Here is a 21,223-nt window from a genome sequence, read left to right as displayed (position 1 = left end):
GTAGGTCTGCCCAAGGACACAACTGCAGTGACTAGGATGGCGGAAACGAGGATCGAACCTGAAACCCTAAAGTTGCTATCATGGCCGTTCTACAAATTTGTGTTGAACTTTATTAGATGTTTGGATATATTAAGTGTTTTCCGCAACCGGACCGCATAAGGAGGAGTTTGAATAAATAAATAAAAAAGTCAAAGGGGTGAAATGTGGGGACAAGACAGAGAGCGACAACAGTAAAAACACAGAACGACATCAGCAGACCCAGTATATACAAATATGATACCAGAATTCATAAAAAATGAATTAATCAAGTAAACACTAATAACAGTATTGACAATGATCATTATTACGCTACAATTTAAACAATAATAGTAATTAATTAAAATACAATACTGGATAATAGTATGTACCTATAATTATCACCGTTACTATCATTTCAAATGTTTCTATATTATTTTGTTATATTAATTTGTATTATTTTGGAGAAAGAACTCATTTCAAAAACATGGTAATAATTATTATAGAAAAATAAATAAAATGTAGTATCATTAATGTAATTGTAATAAATAAGATATTTGTGCTGTGGGGAGAGGCGGAGCCGACGGTCCGACAGAGAGGCAGGGCATGCTAGAGCCCGGCCCAAGATGGTGGCGGAGAGGCGCGGATGGCGATCTAGCGGCGAGGCTGGGCGTGCCGTGAGCGACGCCACAAACAAGATCAGGTGTGTGGATCGCGCACTTGTACACAATTAACATATCTCCTCTCGCTGTATAAAAGGGGAGAAGAAGGAGAGAACGGGGCTAGTGATGGTGCGGAGCGAGAGCAACCCATACAAGGAAGGAACGAGAGAGAGACGACAACACGAGCAGCAGCGCGTGCAACCCGGAAGAGAGCAAGAGGCAGACGCAGACAACGTGAAAGCTGAGAAGGAACACGCAAAATACTTTTTGTTTATTGAGAAATGAAGTCTACACTTGCTCAGACGCATGTCTTTCCTTGGTGGTCCAATGAACCAACAAGACGACGGCTTAAGTCTTTCACATGCTGTAATATTACTGATTTATAATAAATAATTACACCTTCCTCCCACCTCTGGGAATAGGTTGACTGGCAACAATAATTTGGCCCTAATGTGTGAATGTGAGTGTGAATGTGAATGTTGTTTATCTGTGTTGGCCCTGTCATGGTATACCAACTTCTCCAGGGTATAAACCGCCTCCTGCTCGAATGCAGCTGAGATAGGCTCCAGCACCCCCCGCGACCCCAAAAGGGACTAGCGGTAGAAAATGGATGGATGGCATTACACCAATAAAAAATGTTAACTAATTGAAAATAAAATATTTTCAAATATTAGTATAAATGTTTTCAGTACAATAGTGAGACTGTACATTGTAGACTGTGTATTAATAATGCAGTGCGTTACAGTATTTAAACATTTAAAATATAACCAGAGTAATATAACATTTATACTGTTTTAAGCTGCAGTTTGAACATACATAAAGAGATAAAAAATTTTCCAGTTATGTGATTTAAGTGCTGGTGGTAACATTTTATTTGAGTCTCGGTTGTTTCCTTGACCTTATGTGGTAACTTAATATAACGGCATTGTCCCTATGTCCCTTTAAAGAAAAGTACATCCCCTAGGCGTCAACACGTTAAGTTCCCTTTCTTTGGTGACTTCTCACCTTCCAGCGTGTTTCTGCGCCCGTCCGCCCCAACCACAACGTCAAACTCAAAGTCAGCCACGGGGTGATCAGCAGGTCGGATTGCGGCTCTCCACCCGATCCCTGAGAGGGAGACGACCACGGAAAAAAGCAGGAGTGAGAGGGGGAGGAGGGAGGGAAAACACATTATATAAATATTCTCTTTGTGCCTTATTTCTTTGGCAGAGACAGAAATGGCCACGTAGCGTGAGAAACTGATGACTTGCTTTTGCTTAAGGGATATGCATATGAATGAAATCTCTGGCTGCCATTGTACATTCTGATCATGCTTCTTCCCAGCATGATCTCAAACAAAGATGGTAAAATACATCATGCGCCATCAAATATCTCCACGCACATCATATTTTAAACTCTTTTTTGTGGGTTTTGAGTTCACATTTTGAATCTTAGCATTTTGTTGTGTAACATGTCCATGTGGAAAATGCAATCCACTATATTATTGGCTAGGGCTAAGCTTCAGCAGCTTGGGAAAGAAGTATGTCTATATTTAGGCGAGGCTCTTGTTGTTATCAGCGTATTCATATTACAGCTGCAAAGTCAACGCGGGAGGGGCAGGTCGAGTTGCTTTTCCTGCTGCCGTCACACAAAAGAGCGTATTATTAAGGTGACAACTTGTCTATCTTCTCCTGTAGCTTGTTATTGTTTGGATAGGGGCGTACTTTCATTTTCCTGGTTCTCGGGAGGCTCCAGCAGCTTGACAAACTCCACATTGATGTGAAATTCCACTCCAACGATAAGGGCCACCTTCAGCAGCATGAGCTGCAGCTGCCTGATACCTGTTAAGAAACAGTACAGTGGATTTAGTCTTTGAGTAAATGTTGAATTCATTTAACAAAAATCGATGGGGGCCTCCCCTGCAAGGTGGCAGAAGACTTAAAAGGAAGTGCTGTTAATAAAAAATAAAAAAAACATTTTTTAAAGCTGCTAAGATACCTTCAGTTGTTCATAAGGAAAATGTATAGAATATTTTTTAAATTTCTACAGTGAGAGTACACAGAGACTCAGATAAGCATGAGACAATACAAAATATGTTCCAGGAAATGAATCTTCTCTAATGTTACAGGATTCTCCAATTACAGCCCTTTATGGTCTATGTTGGAAGAAGTTTTCATTTCCATAAGTTACTGTTCAGCAATATTTTGTGTTGCTTTATGAATGTCAATGAATGTTGATGATTGTGTTCTTATTCAGTAATGGTTAGGAACATTGTACTCTTTATGTTAATTGTAGATTGCATCATTTTTAGTTTGCTACTTGTGTCCTCAATTATCGATGTTGTCAAAACTTTATAGGCTTTATTAAATGTACAGACGTGCTTTTTCTTCTGGTCCTCCATTCAGCTTGATGTAGATTTTGCAGTTGGCGCTCCAAGTGCCCTGTATGTTCCCTGGTTTCCTCAAGTCGTGTGCTTTTTTGGCGATGTCCCCGTTGCATTGACTGAGGTGCTCATTCATGAACATATGTGTACCACTTAGCTTGTTTCAGCAGTTTCATTAAAAAAAATCCTGTTGGTGAACTTATCGATGATGACTGCTGGTGTAGTATTGCTGTTTCTTCAATAGAGTGGAATGCAAGTGTCGCTGGTGAAAATTTCAACATATCAACTTCCTTTGATTGCAGAAAGTTTACCGCTTGTTGCTCGGTAGAGACAACATCACGTGCAGGGATCTACTTCTCCTGCTGTCATCTGCTCTGGCATAGGACCTGGGTGTAAAACGAAGCCGGTCACAATTACATAATTCGTTTGTGTGTTGTGATCCATCTCATCAATGGAAATCTTCAGAGCGGTATTGTCTTATTGGCTTCATATCTTGGCGGAGTGCTTTTTTTTCCTCTCTAAGATTCTTTATTTCATCTCTGAGATTTCCTATATAATCACAAAACTTTTTTGAGATGATATTCCGTGATTGTACACTTTCTATATTTAACATTTTTCTATTATCATCATCTGATTATGGGTTTACAGAGACTCGTTCAGTGGTCTAGGAGTCTTGTTACTTAAATTGTGTTTAATTGCGATTAATTACTTAGTCATATTTAGCTCATTGTGTTTTTCAATCGTGTTAATATATCTAATCGCTAATGTTATTGTCTCTGTATGTCTGTGACTCAAGAGTTTCCCCGCCCTGTTGATGATGTGTTTTACTTGTTGGGGTTGTAAAACAATGGTCAGGCACACCCTGAAGTGGAAATTGATTTGTCTGTTGGTCATGTTTAGCAGACGCTGATATGTTCCCATTGTAGTTGTAAGGAGCGGTGAATAGAAGCGGAATCCCTGCTTCTCATCTTTTCTCCGCAGCAGAGACTCCACCGCTCCCAGCTGACATTTTATATTCAAAACGCTCTGATGGCACTATTGATAAAAGGTAGTGATAAATCTTCTTTAATCATAGCAGTTTGTTTACCAACAAAGCAGCTTAACCACACAGTCTTGCTGCAGCCACAGCTAACGTTAGCAGGGAAGATGTTAGCAATTGAGCGAGACATAACATTAGAGCTTCACCAAACTAAACTGGAGAACAGCCTGCATATGAACACTATATCAGCATACCCAAAGATTGAAGTCAAAATGATGTGCAGGGTTTCCAATATTTTGCTCCTTATATTGTGCTGGTGTACCATGAACTGGATAAGTGGGTGTACAATAAACATGAAATAACGTAACAGTGTCATGTTGTTACTTATAGTGTGCTGTAATAATGTGTAAAAGTACAAGGCCATAATTAGACTGGTTGCTATCACAATGCCGGACTAAAAAAAATATTTTTCTGTCTTGTTAGGATACAGAATATACTGAAAATGAATGTTATACAGTGGAACCTCAATGTACGAACTTAACTAGTTCTTGAACAGGGCTTGTAAAAAGAAAAGTTCCTATAGTGAAGCAAATTTCTCCACAAGAAACAATTTAATCATCAAGAATGGGTTGCAGCCTTGACAAAAGTCCATATTTTAGTGAAGGTGTGTACACTTTGAACACATTATAAAGTGCTCTGCAGTACTTCAAACAAACATAACAAGTGGGTGATGGATCAACCATCTTTTGATTAACGAGCCAAAATAATGATGACATGTATGCACTGCTCTGTCAACACGAGCACACACAAAGAAGTCTCTTTGGTGCCCTCACAAAGAATAAAAAATCAAAAAAAACTTAACTTTAACAAGCACATTGTTACAATAATAAACATTTAAAAAAAAAAAGAATTTAAATTATCACCGGCAAATGAGCAGCTGCTGAGAGAGATAATGTTTTTTTTCCTCCGCTATGTCCGCTTTTTGGCATCTTTTTGCAGAAAAGTCTGGTCTCATCGCAATTGAAAAGTTGCTGTGGTACGAAACACGCTACGTCAATCTCTTCAATACAAGCAAGCACACTATGTCTGCCAGTAGGACATAAAATCCATGAATGAAGCGTTCATTCACAGAGACATGGTTTGTGCACTAAGAAATGATTCGCACACATAGGCATATTTGGCTCAATCTAACAGTTAGTGAATCGAAATGTTCGCAAAACGAGAGGTTAGTAAATCGAGGTTCCACTGGCCAAAGGTTTATATGAATTTTTATTCATCACATACAGTTGAATAGCATGTGATGAAATAATTCCTACAAATGTGAATATTGATTATTATTTAGAAAAATATGCACAATTAAGGCAAAACATTTTTACAAAAACAAGCCTAATGAATACAACAAGGCAACATGGCACTACACCAAAATTTTTACCAGCAGCCAAGCTAGTGGTGGCCCAAAATTAATGAACTGTATTGTTTTACAGCATTTTATTCAATGCCATATTTGTAAAACTGTACTTAGAAGCAAAACATATAATGCTGCACAGCATATCACAGCTGTCATTCAAACTGACAACTGCTAATTACAGTAAGTACTACTTACTGATGTGATCTATGGCGCCGGCACAGAATTTCCCGTAAAACTTTTTGGCCCCGAGGCCCCTCAGGTCATGAATGGTGAAGGGCCAAAGGTGCAGCACATTATTTCTGGAAAAGGAGTCCCTCTTCTCGATCACCATCACTTTGGAGCCCATCAAGGCCAGCTCGATGGCTGTACGCAGGCCGCACGGACCTCCTCCAATGATGAGGCACTAGGAGGACAAATTGTTAATGAGTATTGTTGGGTGTCACATTGGTTAGATAATGAAGTGACATTTAGTTTATTTCCTAAAAAAGCTGCAGACTTAAATCACATGCAGAGATTACCATTACCAGACACCAGACAGAGTCGGGACAGTCATAAAATGACCTCATCAGGTCTCATTGTTAGAAAAAACAGATGAACAATGAGAAGAGGTTGCCAAATTCCATGATCACCACTGAGAACAGTGATTACAGGTTGTCATTATCAGAGATCTTGTTCATGTGTCAGCCTTGGCTGCAAAGCGCATGAAGTCACCTTGATTGAAGTTACAGCGTCTCTCTTGCCTTGGTTTTAGAGACGGCTGCCCAAAAAAATGACATCAGCTTTTGGAAGATAGATGAAAGAAGTGACGCAAGTCCGTCTGGATATCTGTTTTCTTCTTTCCCCTCTAAACGTTTAAACATGAGAAGAACTGTATAGTTTTTGTTCTTTTGACATTTCATGCAGAATAGAATGAATGTTGAAGTTTGTTCATGCTGGTGATAAAAAACACAAATAAATATGGACAAAAGGGGGCACTTGTATATTTAAACCATTGAATTGGTCCACCGTCCTACTTTGCAGTTAACCAGGATTTCTGGGGGGATATTAGTCTATTCACCCAGAAAAATATCTGGGTAAACGTATCTCCATGCCTGCCTACCTTAAATAAGAAAACATCAACAGCGAAAAATACATCTTTAGTCTCCCTGATGTCTACTTGCTGCCTGTAATGAAATTTGGACCAGCCAATGACCAGCAACATTGGAAAAGATTTTCTAACTGGCGGAATACAAAGAGTAATTACTGTCACAAAACAAAAGACCAGGCGCTATAGTATGTGCTACATTTACATTAAGTGGAGACGAATCTCATGATTGACAAGTGGAATGGCCAGGAAGACAGTTTTCAAGTTCTCTTAATATGCAAATTGACTAATCCACTTGATTGATTGATTGATTTAAACTTTTATTAGTAGATTGCAAAGGAAGAGAATACATTGTGTGAAACAGTACAGTTTACACAGTACAGTACATATTCTGTAGAAGTGACCACTAAATGGTAACTCCCAAATAAGTTTTTCAACTTCTTTTTTTAGTCGGGCTCCACGTTAATCAATGATATTCTATCATTAGTGTGTCTTCTTAGAGCCTGTTTACGAACAACAATTGTATCATCTCTGTCACTTGATGCCACACTTTTAATAGAAAAGCAAACACAGTGTTTATGATACCACTCTCACTTATCCCTATAGTTAGATGAGCTCACCCACCACTTCACAGAGGACAGTATTGAGGGAAAGGCTTCGCTACACATCTTAAAATATTTTCTGAAACTCTGTCAACTATCTGTCAGTCAGCTACAGAAATAGGAACTGTAAGTTGTATCATTTTGTTCGCTCAAATGTGAGTGTAATGTTAGCACTGTAGCTCAAACAGCTATGCTCGTGCTGCTAATGTTTGCGTCCTCTTGTCCCACTCCATAATGATACGTTGTTTTTAGTGCGGTCAAACGATTACATTTATAATCAGATTCATCACACTTTAGCAATTTGATTAATTGCAATACATTTAAACTTGCATGCATAATTGAAATTAACTTTGAAAAATCACAGCAATATTTTGACCTAAATGCAATGTATTGTCAGAATGTCTTACAGGATTAAATGTTTTTCTTGACTGTATGTTATTTACGTCCTTACAGTTTGCCACCGAGCACAACAGTAGGAGACATCTCACTCACTTTGCACGGACATATGCATTGACCTGACTGTAAAGCAACGTGCTCCTGCTTTTGGGTAACCATCCACAGTTAAGGTAAAAAATGCATGTGCGGTCAAAATTGTGTGAATAATCGTATTTTTGTTGCAAATAATTGTATAAATTAAAGGGGAACTGCACTTTTTTACAATTTCATTCAGCAAGACAAGCTGGAAGCACACGTATGGTTTGCATTTTTTAGGCATTTTAACTAGTAAAAAAATGTTATCAAAAATCCACTTAAAACGGAGCCCATGAGAGTCGCTCTACTCTGCCAATATAGCGCTTAAAAGAATATCCAAACACCGTCATCAAGGTTTTCTATACAATATGTAAGTATATATGTAATGTAGTAACAGGGACATTTATAATAACGCAATATTTACATATTTTGTTCATTTTAAACATATGCGATAATTTCAAAAACATGTCACGTTTGCTTTTTCCTTCAACGACATCACTGATTATCAACTCACTGCAGACTTCATGAGAGCCAACAAAAATAAAACATCACTTACTCTGCAATGTCTGCTGTCACTGGGATGCCAATTGATAAAATGTTGATTTATTACAGTTTAGATGAAGAATGCCTCATACTCCTCGCAAAGAAAAAGGGGGGTGTGGAACCAATCGTCTTTGTGTCTTTCTTGCCATTTAAGTGTCTATATTGGATGCCAAAATTAACCAATTTGTCTGATTATGTCCTCATCCTTCTACTATCAATGTGAGAAGCATTACTTATGATCTAGAATAAACTTCCACAAGCTCCATTTATTAAAATACATCTGTCTTCTTGTCTCATAATAATGGTGACTGTTGGGCAAAATTCCAAAAAAGTGCATTTCCCCTTTAAAGTGTTAACTTTGGCAGCCCTAGTTGTTTCATATGATGGTATTTGGTATCCGATTATATCTATTCAGTTGAAAAGGTGTAGCGTTACAACAAATACGTAAAAAGTGGATAAAGTGCATAATAATAGAAGCACAGATGTGGACAACAACTTATTAGCATTAAAGCTCCAGACACATGAAACAGAGTGTTCCCACTAGGGTTTAATAGGAAACACACTTCCAAGACACTATTGTGGGAAGTCTGTGATGTATTTTTAAATCACTGAAAGATTAAAATTTTACACTGTTTAGGTCCCTAAGAGAAGATGAGTCAGGGGAAAAGATGACATCTGGTTCTTTACTTGTCTGTCCATTCCTGATGGAATAAAAAGCTGCAACATGGTCCAGTAATATGCAATTAGAGATATCCATGACAACATCTAGATGATCAAAAAGCTGTAATTTCAAAGAAATTACTATACTATTGCTTTAATGTAGCAGTTACATTAAAAAAAAAAAAAGGTTGAGGTTAACCTACAGTCATGATGATGTACGTTTGTAGTATGATCAATAAAGACCAGCCCTTTTTTCTATAAACCCATCTACTAGTTCATTTAACTAATATCAAACTTAAGATGGAGATACATTCCACAGAGCTTTCAACTAAAAACCAGGTGACGATGGCTGGAAAAGATGTGTGAATGGTAGTTGTTTCCTTGGTAACAGCAATGAGTCACCATGTTTTCCTCTTGTTCCACTGTGAGATGTAGGTGATGACATAGTGTGTCACGATGCCACAGGTTATCAGTAAGCATGATGTAAATTACCCACTGCTGCCAGCTAAGTAAAGGTTTCTTCTAACCAACATGACAATATATTTGTATTACTGTAGAACTGCACTTTAAGCAAATCAAAACAACAGTCTGTTTCCACTGACATATCTTTCCACATGATCGAGGCTTTTTCCTGCACATCTGCTGAGTCAGCACATCTGCAGTTCCTGTGTCACTTGTACCCCCACTGTCATGGAGGAAACGACGCCCACATACTGTAACCAATATTGTCCACTGGTGAACATGAGCAGTAAACCGCTACAAACTAGCACAAACAAGTCAATTTAAATGAAGTCACAACATATATTACATGAAATTATGCATTACAGTTCTCGCCAACAACGCAATGTAATACAAATCACAGACATGACATCACAGAGACAGTGAGTAAAATGTAGTGCTGAGGAATATCACATCTGTCTCTTTACAAGGGGCTGAGTTGACATAAAATAAGTCAAGAACAATGTAGTTGTCACGTATAAGTAGGTTGTGTATGTTTTATTAAAATACATTATTAACAAGTAAAGGGCAGACAGATCAATTAACTACATGACCTCATAAAGGCAGCTCCCTACCTAGAATTTAGACATCCATCCATCCATTTTCTAGCGCTTGTCCCTTTCGGGGTCGCGGGGTTCTGGAGCCCATAGCAGCTGCACTTGGGTGGGCCACCTTATCAAAGGGCCAACATTCACACTCCCATTCACACATTAGGGCCAATTTAGATTGCCAACCAACCTATCCCCAGATGCATATCTTTAGAGGTGGGAGAAAGCCGGAGTATCTGGAGAAAACCAACGCAGTCACAGGAGGAAAACATGCAAACTCCATACAGAAAGACCCCGAGCCCGGGGATCGAGCCAGGACCGTCGTATCGTACTGCCGAATTTAGACACACTTTTTGTGTTAACTTTGTTCCAGGCTGCACAGCAAATTAGAATCTGAATGTTTTTCTTAATTGTATTTTATATGTAAAGCAACGGAAGATTTTGGCCATTTGTTTGTAAATCAAGTCAAATGTATTTAAGATGTATTATTTATTGTTGCTTTATTGAAAAGCACGAACAAAAATATTTTCACTGTTCATTAAAAAAAAGCATGTCTGACTTTTCTTTTTATACAAAATGTTGTCTTTAGTTTCTTTCTGTTTTTAAGATAAACCTCTCCACTCTGTCTCTGCAACTTGCGAGGGAAATTACAGTTTCCAGTTGGTTTGCAAAGCAATGTAATTACTATTTGTTTTGGCATACATATTACTATGAGGTCATAAAACCTATTGCACACAACTTAAAAATAACACCGTCAAGTATTTCCAGATTTGCACTATATGAAGCATATTTTTCATAATGGAACCACACACATACACGATAAACTATTTTTCAAGCATCAGAAATAATCACTATCTGGCAAAAATTACATACCAGTGTAAAACAAATCCTTTTTCCTACCTTGGTGCCTGCACAGGCTTGACCTTTCTGGTACTCCTTGTGGGACATCCTCTTGTCCAGTTTGCTCCATAGTGCTTTGGCCTTCCAGAAGGTGACATTAGCCTTCAGACTGCAGTAGAGGTTGCTGTCGCCAGGTTCCAGGTCCAGCTGTCCACATAGGACATTGAAGGCCTGCAAGGTTTCCTTACAGGTGGAAGCCTGGATGAAATCCTCAAAGAGCTTCCCAGAGTTGTTTTCCCTCTCCTCCTCCGTCTCTCCCATCTCTCCAAGACTGCGGTGGATGCTTGGGTGTGCCGAGGCTCGTGCTTCTTGCAAGCGCTCTGCCAGATGTGGCTACACCCTGTGCTTGGCCCGCACCATCATGCCCCGTCTGAGGAGGCAAAAAACAGACTTACGTCATCTTGGGGCGAAGGATACAGAGACGCCTCATTACATTACTGTGCTTAAGATGACCATATTTAGGTTTAAAAAAAAGGCCTACTTTTTCAATGAACCTGTAAAAAATAACTTGTTTGCTTTAAAGGGGACTCAATATTGTTGTTACAATGGCAAATCATCAAATCATAAGGTTCAGGATTTGGCCGTACAGTTTTTTTCTTTTGTTTGTTGCCTCTGTTACGGGGTTTTGCAGTCGGGCTACGTTGTGATGTCAGAGCAAGGTGGATGTACTTATTTGGACATTAAGTCAAGCTCTCAGCCAGAAGGAGAGCAACTCTGCTTCAAGCTATGAGGAAACACAAAAAAGGTAGGATAAAGTATTGTTTTTATTTATTTGTGTAGTGTGCTTATATTAACACCAATGTGTGACATGGATCAACAACATACACGCTGCTAAAAGCAGCGTTTTTTATGCAGGGGAATTTATATAATGTTTAGGAAATTTATTTTCGATCGTGTTGAAGAAAAATAGCAGTGACAACTTCCAGATATATTCTTATTTAGACAGTGTACATTTTCAAAAGATAAGCCAATTTAGTGAGGCCAATCAACCTATCCCTAAGGTGCATGTCTTTGGAGGTGGGAGGAAGCCGGAGTACCCGGAGGGAACCCACGCAGTCAAAGGGAGAACATGCAAACCCCACACAGAAAGATCCCAAGCCCAGGATTGAACCCAGGACTTTTGTATAGTGAGGAATTAATGTGAGTGTGAATGTTGTCTTTTTGTGTTGGCCTTGCGATGAGGTAGTGACTTGTCCAGGGTGTACACCGTCTTTTGTCTGTGTGCAGCTACACTACCCCCGCGACTCCATAAAGGACAAGCGGTAGAAAATGGATGGATGGAATTATATCACTGTTGGTGAGGGTAGGGCGTAGTTTAATTTGCAATCTGCGGACACCTACACAAACAAACATATTGCAGACAATCTCACAAAACGAGTTATAAAAGAGACTGTACACCAACGGATATCTAATACCTATTAATTATCTAATCGACAAGGAAGTATTTTAAATCTAGATTCATATCATCATAGGTCCCCTTTAACTCTTATACTGCCAGTGGTACTAGATGTTTGTAACATGTGCTTTATACAGGGGTTTTTAACCTTTTTGACCTCGGGGCCCAAGTTTTCTACAACTGTGAAATATATTAACACTGAATTAATAATCTTATTCTTAAATTTCATATTCAATAATTCTTAAAAGTTTAACATGATAAAACTTGTCAGATCATATGAAATCAAAGCAAACTTTATTTATATAGCACTTTTCATGCACAGGCAAGTGGCAAGCTGAACATGCCGTTCAAAACAAAACAAACACACACAAAAAAAATTATAAAAACAAAATTATTGTATTATAATTAAATGACTATTATAATGGCTCAGGTCAGGTTGATTTTAAAAAATAACTAATCAGAAATACTGCAAAAGGAGGGACTTATGAAAACTAAATTTACAAAAATATAAACAATTATGCAGTGCTAAAATAAATAAATTCTAACCTAATAATAAATAATAATATATCTGTTTCTCATATAAACTGTCAATACAATTTAAGTGCAAATGAAATACATCATCACCACTCCAGTCATAATTTTTGAACTGAAAAAACTTCTCTATGACTTCAATGCCAGACTTCTTCTATTTGTTTGATATTGTCATTTGTGCCCACTTCTTTAATTTGTTTGATATTGTCATTAGTGCCACAAGTGGTGGAAAAGTGATAGGGACGGCGTGGTGCAGTGGAAGAGTGGCCGTGCGCAACCCGCGGGTCCCCGGTTTAATCCCCACCTAGTACCAACCTCGTCACATCCGTTGTGTCCTGAGCAAGACACTTCCCCCTTGCTCCTGATGGGTGCTGGTTAGCGCCTTGCATGGCAGCTCCCTCCATCAGTGTGTGAATGTGTGTGTGAATGGGTAAATGTGGAAGTAGTGTCAAAGCGCTTTGAGTACCTTAAAGGTAGAAAAGCTCTATTCAACTTCAACCCATTTAAGTCTTTTACAACCGAGTACTGCTGTGGCCCACACGCACCACAGCTGAGAAACAGATATTTTTGGCAGCCTCTCGGGGGGCCCTATTGCTTTGAAACAGTGATCTATAATATGTACAGGGTGTTTCTGCTGATAAATAAAATACAACATTGTGATTGTTACCTACAAAACCCAAAAGCACTGAAGTTGGCATGTCGTGTGAATCGTAAATAAACACAGAATATAATGATTTTTCAAATCCTTTCAAACCTATATGAAATTGAATAGACTGCAAAGACAAGATACTTAACGTTCGAATTGAGAAACTTTATTTTTTTTTAAATATTAGCTCATTTGGAATTTGATGCCTGCAACATGTTTAAAAAAAGTTGTCACCAGTGGAAAAAAAGACTGAAAAAATTGAGGGATGCTCATCAAACACTTACTTGGAACATACCACAGGTGAACAGACTAATTGGGAACAAGTGGGTACCATGATTGGGTACAAAAGCAGCTTCCATGAAATACTCAGTCATTCACAAACAAGGATTGGGCGAGAGTCACCACTTTGTGAACAAATGTGTAAGCAACTTCTCGAACACATTAAGAACAACATTTCTCAACGAGCTATTGCAAGGAATTTAGGGATATCACCACCTACGGTCCGTAGTATCAAAAGTTTCAGAGAATCTTCAGAATTCACTGCACGTAAGCGGCAATGCCCATGACCTCCGATCCCTCAGAAGGTACTGCATCAAAAAGCGACATCAGTGTGTAAAGGATATCACCACATGAGCTCAGGAACACTTCAGAACATCACTGTCAGTAACTACAGTTTGCCGCTACATGTGTAAGTGCAAGTTTAAACTCTACGATGCAAAGCGAAACCAATTCATCAACAACACCCAGAAACTCCGCTGGTTTCTCTGGGGCACACCTCATCTAAAATGGATTATTGCAGAGTAGAAAAGTGTTCTGTGGTCTGACGAGTCCACATTTCAAATGGTTTTTGGAAACTGTGGACGTCATGTCCTCCGGACCAAGGAGGATAAGAACCATCCGGACAGTTATAGGCGCAAAGTTCACAAGCCAGCATCAGTGATGGTATGGGGGTGTATTATTGCCCAAGACATGGGTAACTTACACATCTGTGAAGGCACCATTAATGCTGAAAGGTACATACAGGTTTTGGAACAACATATGCTGCCATCTAAGCGCCGTCTTTTTCATGGACGCCCCTGCTTATTCCAGCAAAACAATGCTAAGCCACATTCTGCACGTGTTACAACAGCGTGGCTTTGTAATAAAAGAGTGTGGGTACTAGACTGGCCTGCCTGTGGTCCAGACCTGTCTCCCAATGAAAATGTGTGGCGCATTATGAATTGTAAAATACGACAACTGAGACCCCGGACTGAAGCATAATATACGACAATGGAGACCCCGGACTGTCAAACTACTTAAGTTGTACATCAAGCAAGAATGGTAAAGAATTGTACCTGAAAAGCTTCAAAAATTGGTCTCCACAGTTTCCAAACATTTACTGAGTGTTGTTAAAAGGAAAGGCGATGTAACAGTGGTAAATTGCCTCGGTGCCAACTTTTTTGCAATGTGTTCCTGCCATTAAATTCTAAGTTAATGATGATTTGTAAAAACAAATAAGTTTCTCAGTTCGAACATTAAATATCTGGTCTTTGCAGTCTATTCAATTGAATATAAGTTGAAAAAGATTTGCAAATCATTGTATTCTGTTTTTATTTACGATTTACACAACCTGCCAACTTCACTGGTTTTGGGTTTTGTATTTTGACATGCCCCTGATTAACATATTGTTTGGCCCAAAACCAGAGATTTTCAACAATCTTTAAATACACATTTACAAGGATCACATGGATTGTTTAACATTACCCAGAAACTGTAGTTAGATACCTTTAAGACCAGTTTTATTCAAGATATATAAGTAGGGGATCCCCCTTCTACATCTCCATCCATTTGGAAGACCTTGAAAACCCCTGGTCTAAATTTATGTTTTTAAAAGGTGGAAAAAAATTCAAATTTCGTACATTTAAAAGGGCTTGAATTTTGTTTCCAATGAGCAAATATTGTAGTTGTTATCCTACGAGCCATCAGCAGGCTTTAGATAACATGGTGATGCAGTGAAAAATGAAGCAATAAAGCAAAATGACACATGGTGACAAGATGCTACATATGTTAACTATATAGAACTATATAACCTTTAAACCTATAAAAAAAAAGATTAAACATCTCCTTTGCTTCTGGATTCTTATGTAACAGGCATTAGTTACAGTTAAATGGTGTTGACACTTGTTCTGATCCAGAGTGGAGAAACTGCGGGTATGAGAGTGAGCGAACACACTTGTAAGGTTTTGAAATGTTGGGAAGAAGTTTTGTGTTCCCGGCAATCAACCATCAAGTGTTTTGAATGCCCTGCCAGTAAGTCAGAGCCAGAACACGACGTGAGTGTGAGCTCTAACAAAAGGTGGAGACTGTGCATCACCACTTCTGTGAGGTTTGAAACCTTTGATATTCCAATGTCCTATAGAGGGGAATGGGGCTGTGCCTCTGGGGGGGACCAAGCTGGCTACACAGGACACCAAAACCACCCTTCCCAAGGTAATCCCCTATTACTGCCACGCCTCATCCTGGGCTTCAGGTGGCAGTGAAATGAAACTGTTTATACAGCACTTTCAAGCCAAGCCCCAATGCATACAATCTATTATAAAGTTTAGCTACATAAAAAAAAAGCCTGCCGGATAGAAATGACATTGTCCAAAGGGACCCCTCCAGTCCCAAACAAGACCTTTCACCTTTCAGAGCATTCATTCAAACACAACCAGACCACATTCCTCGGCCACGTGCCTCAACCAGCTCTGATCTGCTCCATCAGCAGGAGTTCAACCCTCTACTGTCTGCCCACTATCACTCATTGTGTAAAGACATTCACACTATCTTATTCTACACCAGAATAGATCCATTTATTTATTCTTCCGTAGCGTTTTTCATCCGCCTCTAACTCCCAGACCGTTCATTCAATTGATCCCGTTCAAGCGTCAAAACGTTCAGCGCTTTCAGGACATGGGCTCATTGAACAAACATTCCCCAATATTACAGGTTTTACAGTTATTTGAAAAGTTGTTCTGCCCTTTTTTTCTTTTGACTACTCCTCTCAAATTTTTCAACTCATTTAAACAATTCCACCATTGAATCATTTGTCTTGATTAGGACAAAAAAAAAATTTTTAACCCCAAAATTCCCCCGTTTTTACACTATTCATCCATTTATCCATCCATTTTCTACCGCTTGTTCTTCTAAGGGTCTTGGGTGATGCTAAAGCCAATCCCAGTTGCATAATTTTCCAAAATATTGGACAATACAATTAGTACTCATCCTAACATTGTCACTTATACGGTTGCCTTTTTATTCCTCCAAGGAAATGATCTTGAATGCAAGTAAATGTCCAACATTATCGGAAATCATATTTATTGTAGTAAAAAAAATATTTAGTCTGAAATTAACAAATACGCAATACTTTCGCAGAAATGCATCCTGGGTAATGATGTCATTTTGACCTATTGCATTAAGATTATACAATGGGAGCCACCTTTGTATTTCAATAAATAGTCCCCTTAAGGGCTCATTTGCAATGTTAATGTCAGTTTATTTAAGTATTATTCTTTTTTATCTAACAGTGCTTATATAATGTACTTTTTGTGAAACTTGACATTGAAGTACTTTGGGTAAAGGCCCACATCTAGCAGCAACATATGTAATGATGCAGTATGTCATATTTGGTGACATGGAATAAAGCCCAAGGATACATTTTGTAGCTCGGTTAGTAGAGCAGCTGTGCCAGTGACCTGAGGGTTTTAGGTTTAAGCTCCGCTTCTGCCATCCTAGTCACAGTTGTGTCCTTGGACAAGACACTTCACCCACCTGCTTCCAGTGCCACCCACATTGGTTTAAAATGTAACTTAAATAATGGATTTCACTATGTAAAGCGCTTTGAGTCACTAAAGAAAAGCGTTCACTTCACTACAATGTAGAAAAACAGTCCAAGAGAAGCAACAAACAATTTGCAGTCATGTTGTTGTTGTTATGATAGAATAGGCATTCAATGACAGCCTACACTAACCACATTAATAGCTAACAACGCCTAACGTGTTACATTTGTATGTAATTATGTACGAGAAGCTGTAAGTGGGCGGGATATATTGTGTAAATAAATTGGAAAGTTGACGCCCTCTTGGCATCTGTGTAAATGTTGCAAAGAGCCCCTTTAAGGAAAGATTTTGGTTGTCACTAGAACACTACTTTATCTAAATAAGTGTTTTTTAAACTTTTTCACCAAGTATCACCTCAGAAAATACTTGGCTCTTCAAGCGCCATCACAATGAACATTAAAAACAGTAACGTAGTAGGCCTAAATATTAATTTAAAAAAGGCAAATGTTTTTCTAATATTTATATCTAATATTTTTGGCCGCTGTAACATAACACACAGTTTGAACAGTAACACTGTGTTTGAATATTCAATTAAGTGATTATTTGGTTTACTACTCAACGGAGCACCACGGTTTAAGAATCATATATCTAAAATGTGGCTGTTGAATTATTTTATGTATGTGTTAGGAACTCGCATGGCTGCTGTTCTCGTGATCCCAAGATGCAGGAACCGGGAGAGCGAAGAGAAGGTATAAACAGTTTTAATCTAATGTAACAGAAAAATGAAGCAGTCTTGCAAACAAAGGTTCCAAACAGTGTGATCTTCGAGCACTGAGTAGTGCTCGAGTGAAAACATAAATAGACATATGCTGATTGGCAGCAGGTGTGGACCAGCTGCCAATCAACAGCAGGTGAGGAGAAAACAGTGCTCCGCGGAACAAACAGAAAAAAAAAAAAAAAAAAAAGAGCACTGACAGGAAGTAAATACAAGAACAAGGAACACCAACAGTAATGAAGTGACCTATCGTCACATGTATGCATCCATCCATCCATTTTCTACCGCGTATTCTCTTCGGGGTCGCGGGAGCCTATCTCAGCTACAATTGAGCATGTATTCAAAAAAGTTATTTTAATCTGATCAAATCAAATTATACTTTATCTATAACAATTTCAGTGGCCTTGTGGTTAGTGTCTGCCCTGAGATCGGTAGGTCATACCAAAGACGATAAAAATGGGACCCATTACCTCCTTGCTTGGCACTCAGCATCAAGGGTTGGAATTGGGGCTTAAATCACCAATAATGATGCCTGGGCGCGGCCACCGCTGCTACTCACTGCTCTCCTCACCTCCCAGGGGGTGAACAAGGGGATGGATCACATGCAGAGGTTAATTTCACCACACCCTGTGTGTGTGTGACTATCACTGATACTTTACTTACTTTAACAGTGTTTACCCAAAAGGCAAGCTGTTGTTTTTTTAAAGTACTTTTGGGGTTTTCATTTGGTTTACTTCAGCACCTGAAATTATGTTTTGAACTTACTGGTAAATAACAAACCCAAAAAACTCAGTTTTTGGAGTTTTGTTTTTGCAAATTAAATTGTATCCTGTCACTTTGTTTGCTGCTGCTGTGAATCACCCAATATATGTCTTTGTTTACATTATTCCAGTGTCAACAATGGATTATTTTAAATCACCAAACACACATACCTGCAAACATGATAAATGATGCAAAAGCGTCCAAGTATGGTGAGGAATGTCTGTGAGCTAATATACGTCATGTGAAATCAGAGACAGATACTGAGAAAACTAGAAAGTATGAAAGGAACAGTTTCCTCTACTGATTGATTTATTCCTCAAATTAACACAGCTCATGAATCTAATCTAGTATTCATAAAAAGTTATGTTAACAACATTCTCAGTTTCAGTCCAAGAAAGAAAAAAGGACACAAATGAGTGAAAACATATGCTAATGAAAATCTACCACTTAAGTATCGCCACAGCCAAGTCACAGCTCTCTCTCACGCGAGGTTGTCTGAAGCAGTGTAGACTTCCACCATCACTATCGCACGCTGACAAAATGGAAAAGTCACATGCGGGCAGACACGGCGAGGCTGCAGCACGGCCGTGAAAATACATCTTAATGACAGATGAAGGGCATAGAATACAAACGCGGGTACGCATGCGACATACATCACAGATTGAGCACGGAATGCTTTATAGCAACGTAGTTTTCTATGTGTTTCTATGTTTCTCATGTGTTTGACCTCAGATCAGTGAGAACGTGAACAACCATCCATTTTCTACCGCTTGTCCCTTTCAATAAGAATAAGAAATCATAAGTGGGAAAGCCACAGTAAACATACTGTATGTAATATGATAATTATATTACTGTATGTACTGTAATTATCTGACATCCATCCATCCATCCATCTTCTTCCGCTTATCCGAGGTCGGGTCGCGGGGGCAGCAGCCTAAGCAGGGAAGCCCAGACTTCCCTCTCCCCAGCCACTTCGTCCAGCTCTTCCTAGGGGATCCCGAGGCGTTCCCAGGCTAGCCGGGAGACATAGTCTTCCCAACGTGTCCTGGGTCTTCCCCATGGCCTCCTACCGGTTGGACGTGCCCTAAACACCTCCCTAGGGAGGTGTTCGGGTGGCATCCTCACCAGATGCCCGAACCACCTCATCTGTCTCCTCTCGATGTGGAGGAGCAGCGGCTTTACTTTGAGCTCCTCCCGGATGGTAGAGCTTCTCACCTAATCTCTAAGGGAGAGCCCCGCCACCCGACGGAGGAAACTCACTTTGGCTGCTTTTACCCGTGATTTTATCCTTTGGGTCATAACCCAAAGCTCATGACCATAGGTAAGGATGGGAACGTAGATCGACCAGTAAATTGAGAGCTTTGCCTTCCGGCTCAGCTCCTTTTTCACCACAACGGATCGGTACAACATCCGCATTACTGAAGATGCCGCACTGATCCGCCTGTCGATCTAAGGATCCACTCTTCCCTCACTTGTGAAGAAGACTCCTAGGTACTTGAACTCCTCCACTTGGGGCAGGGTCTCCTCCCCAACCCGAAAATGACACTCCACCCTTTTCCGGGGCAGAACCATGGATTCGAACTTAGAGGTGCTGATTCTCATTCCAGTCGCTTCAGACTCGGCTGCAAACCGATCCAGTGAGAGCTAAAGATCCCGGTCAAATTAAACCATCAGGACCACATCATCTGCAAAAAGCAGACACCTAATCCCGCGGCCACCTAACCGGAACCCTTCAACGCCTTGACTGCGTCCATTAAGGTTATGAACAGAATCGGTGACAAAGGACAGCCTTGGCGGAGTCCAACCCTCACTGGAAACGTGTCCGACTTACTGCCGGCAATGCGGACCAAGCTCTGGCACTCATCGTATAGGGAGCGAACTGCCACAATCAGACAGTCCAATACCCCATATTCTCTGAGCACTCCCCACAGGACTTCCCGAGGGACACAGTCGAATGCCTTCTCCAAGTCCACAAAGCACATGGAGACTGGTTGGGCAAACTCCCATGCACCCTCAAGAGCCCTGCCGAGAGAATAGAGCTGGTCCACAGTTCCACGACCAGGATGAAAACCACATTGTTCCTCCTGAATCCGAGGTTCGACTATCTGGCGTAGGCTCCTCTCCAGTACACCTGAATAAACCTTACCGGGAAGGCTGAGGAGTGTGATCCCACGATAGTTGGAACACACCCTCCGGTCCCCCTTCTTAAAGAAAGGGACCACCACCCCGGTCTGCCAATCCAGAGGCACCGCCCCCGATGTCCACGCGATGCTGCAGCGTCTTGTCAACCAAGACAGCCCCACAGCATTCAGAGCCTTAAGGAACTCCGGGTGGATCTCGTCCACCCCCGGGGCCTTGCCACCGAGGAGATATTTAACTACCTCAGCAACCCCAGCCCCATAAATAGGAGAGCCCACCACAGATTCCCCAAGCACTAATTCCTCATAGGAAGACGTGTTGGGGGGGATTGAGGAGGTCTTCGAAGTATTCCTTCCACCGATCCACAACATCCGCAGTTGAGGTCAGCAGAACACCATCAGCACCATACACAGTGTTGACAGTGTACTGCTTCCCCTTTCTGAGG

At 40.0% G+C, this 21,223-nt stretch overlaps 1 protein-coding gene across 11 annotated transcripts in view; it reads right to left on the bottom strand.

The window, feature by feature from the left end:
* Positions 1 to 21,223, bottom strand: part of mical2a (microtubule associated monooxygenase, calponin and LIM domain containing 2a) — a 90,777-nt gene that overhangs the window by 50,793 nt on the left and 18,761 nt on the right. For all 11 annotated transcript variants that reach the window (XM_061882738.1, XM_061882722.1, XM_061882747.1 and 8 more), the window contains exons 2-5: positions 10,733 to 11,102; positions 5,622 to 5,829; positions 2,381 to 2,497; positions 1,683 to 1,784 (exon numbers count right to left, since the gene is read on the bottom strand). In XM_061882738.1, the coding sequence (XP_061738722.1) occupies positions 1,683 to 1,784; positions 2,381 to 2,497; positions 5,622 to 5,829; positions 10,733 to 10,993 (688 nt within the window). In that variant the 5' untranslated portion in view covers positions 10,994 to 11,102. The remainder of the gene's footprint in view (positions 1 to 1,682; positions 1,785 to 2,380; positions 2,498 to 5,621; positions 5,830 to 10,732; positions 11,103 to 21,223) is intronic.

The sequence above is a fragment of the Nerophis ophidion genome, linkage group LG02 (assembly GCF_033978795.1).
Source record: "Nerophis ophidion isolate RoL-2023_Sa linkage group LG02, RoL_Noph_v1.0, whole genome shotgun sequence".
In the NCBI taxonomy this organism is placed as follows: Eukaryota; Metazoa; Chordata; class Actinopteri; order Syngnathiformes; family Syngnathidae; genus Nerophis; species Nerophis ophidion.
This window is presented reverse-complemented; position numbering and strand designations above follow the sequence as displayed.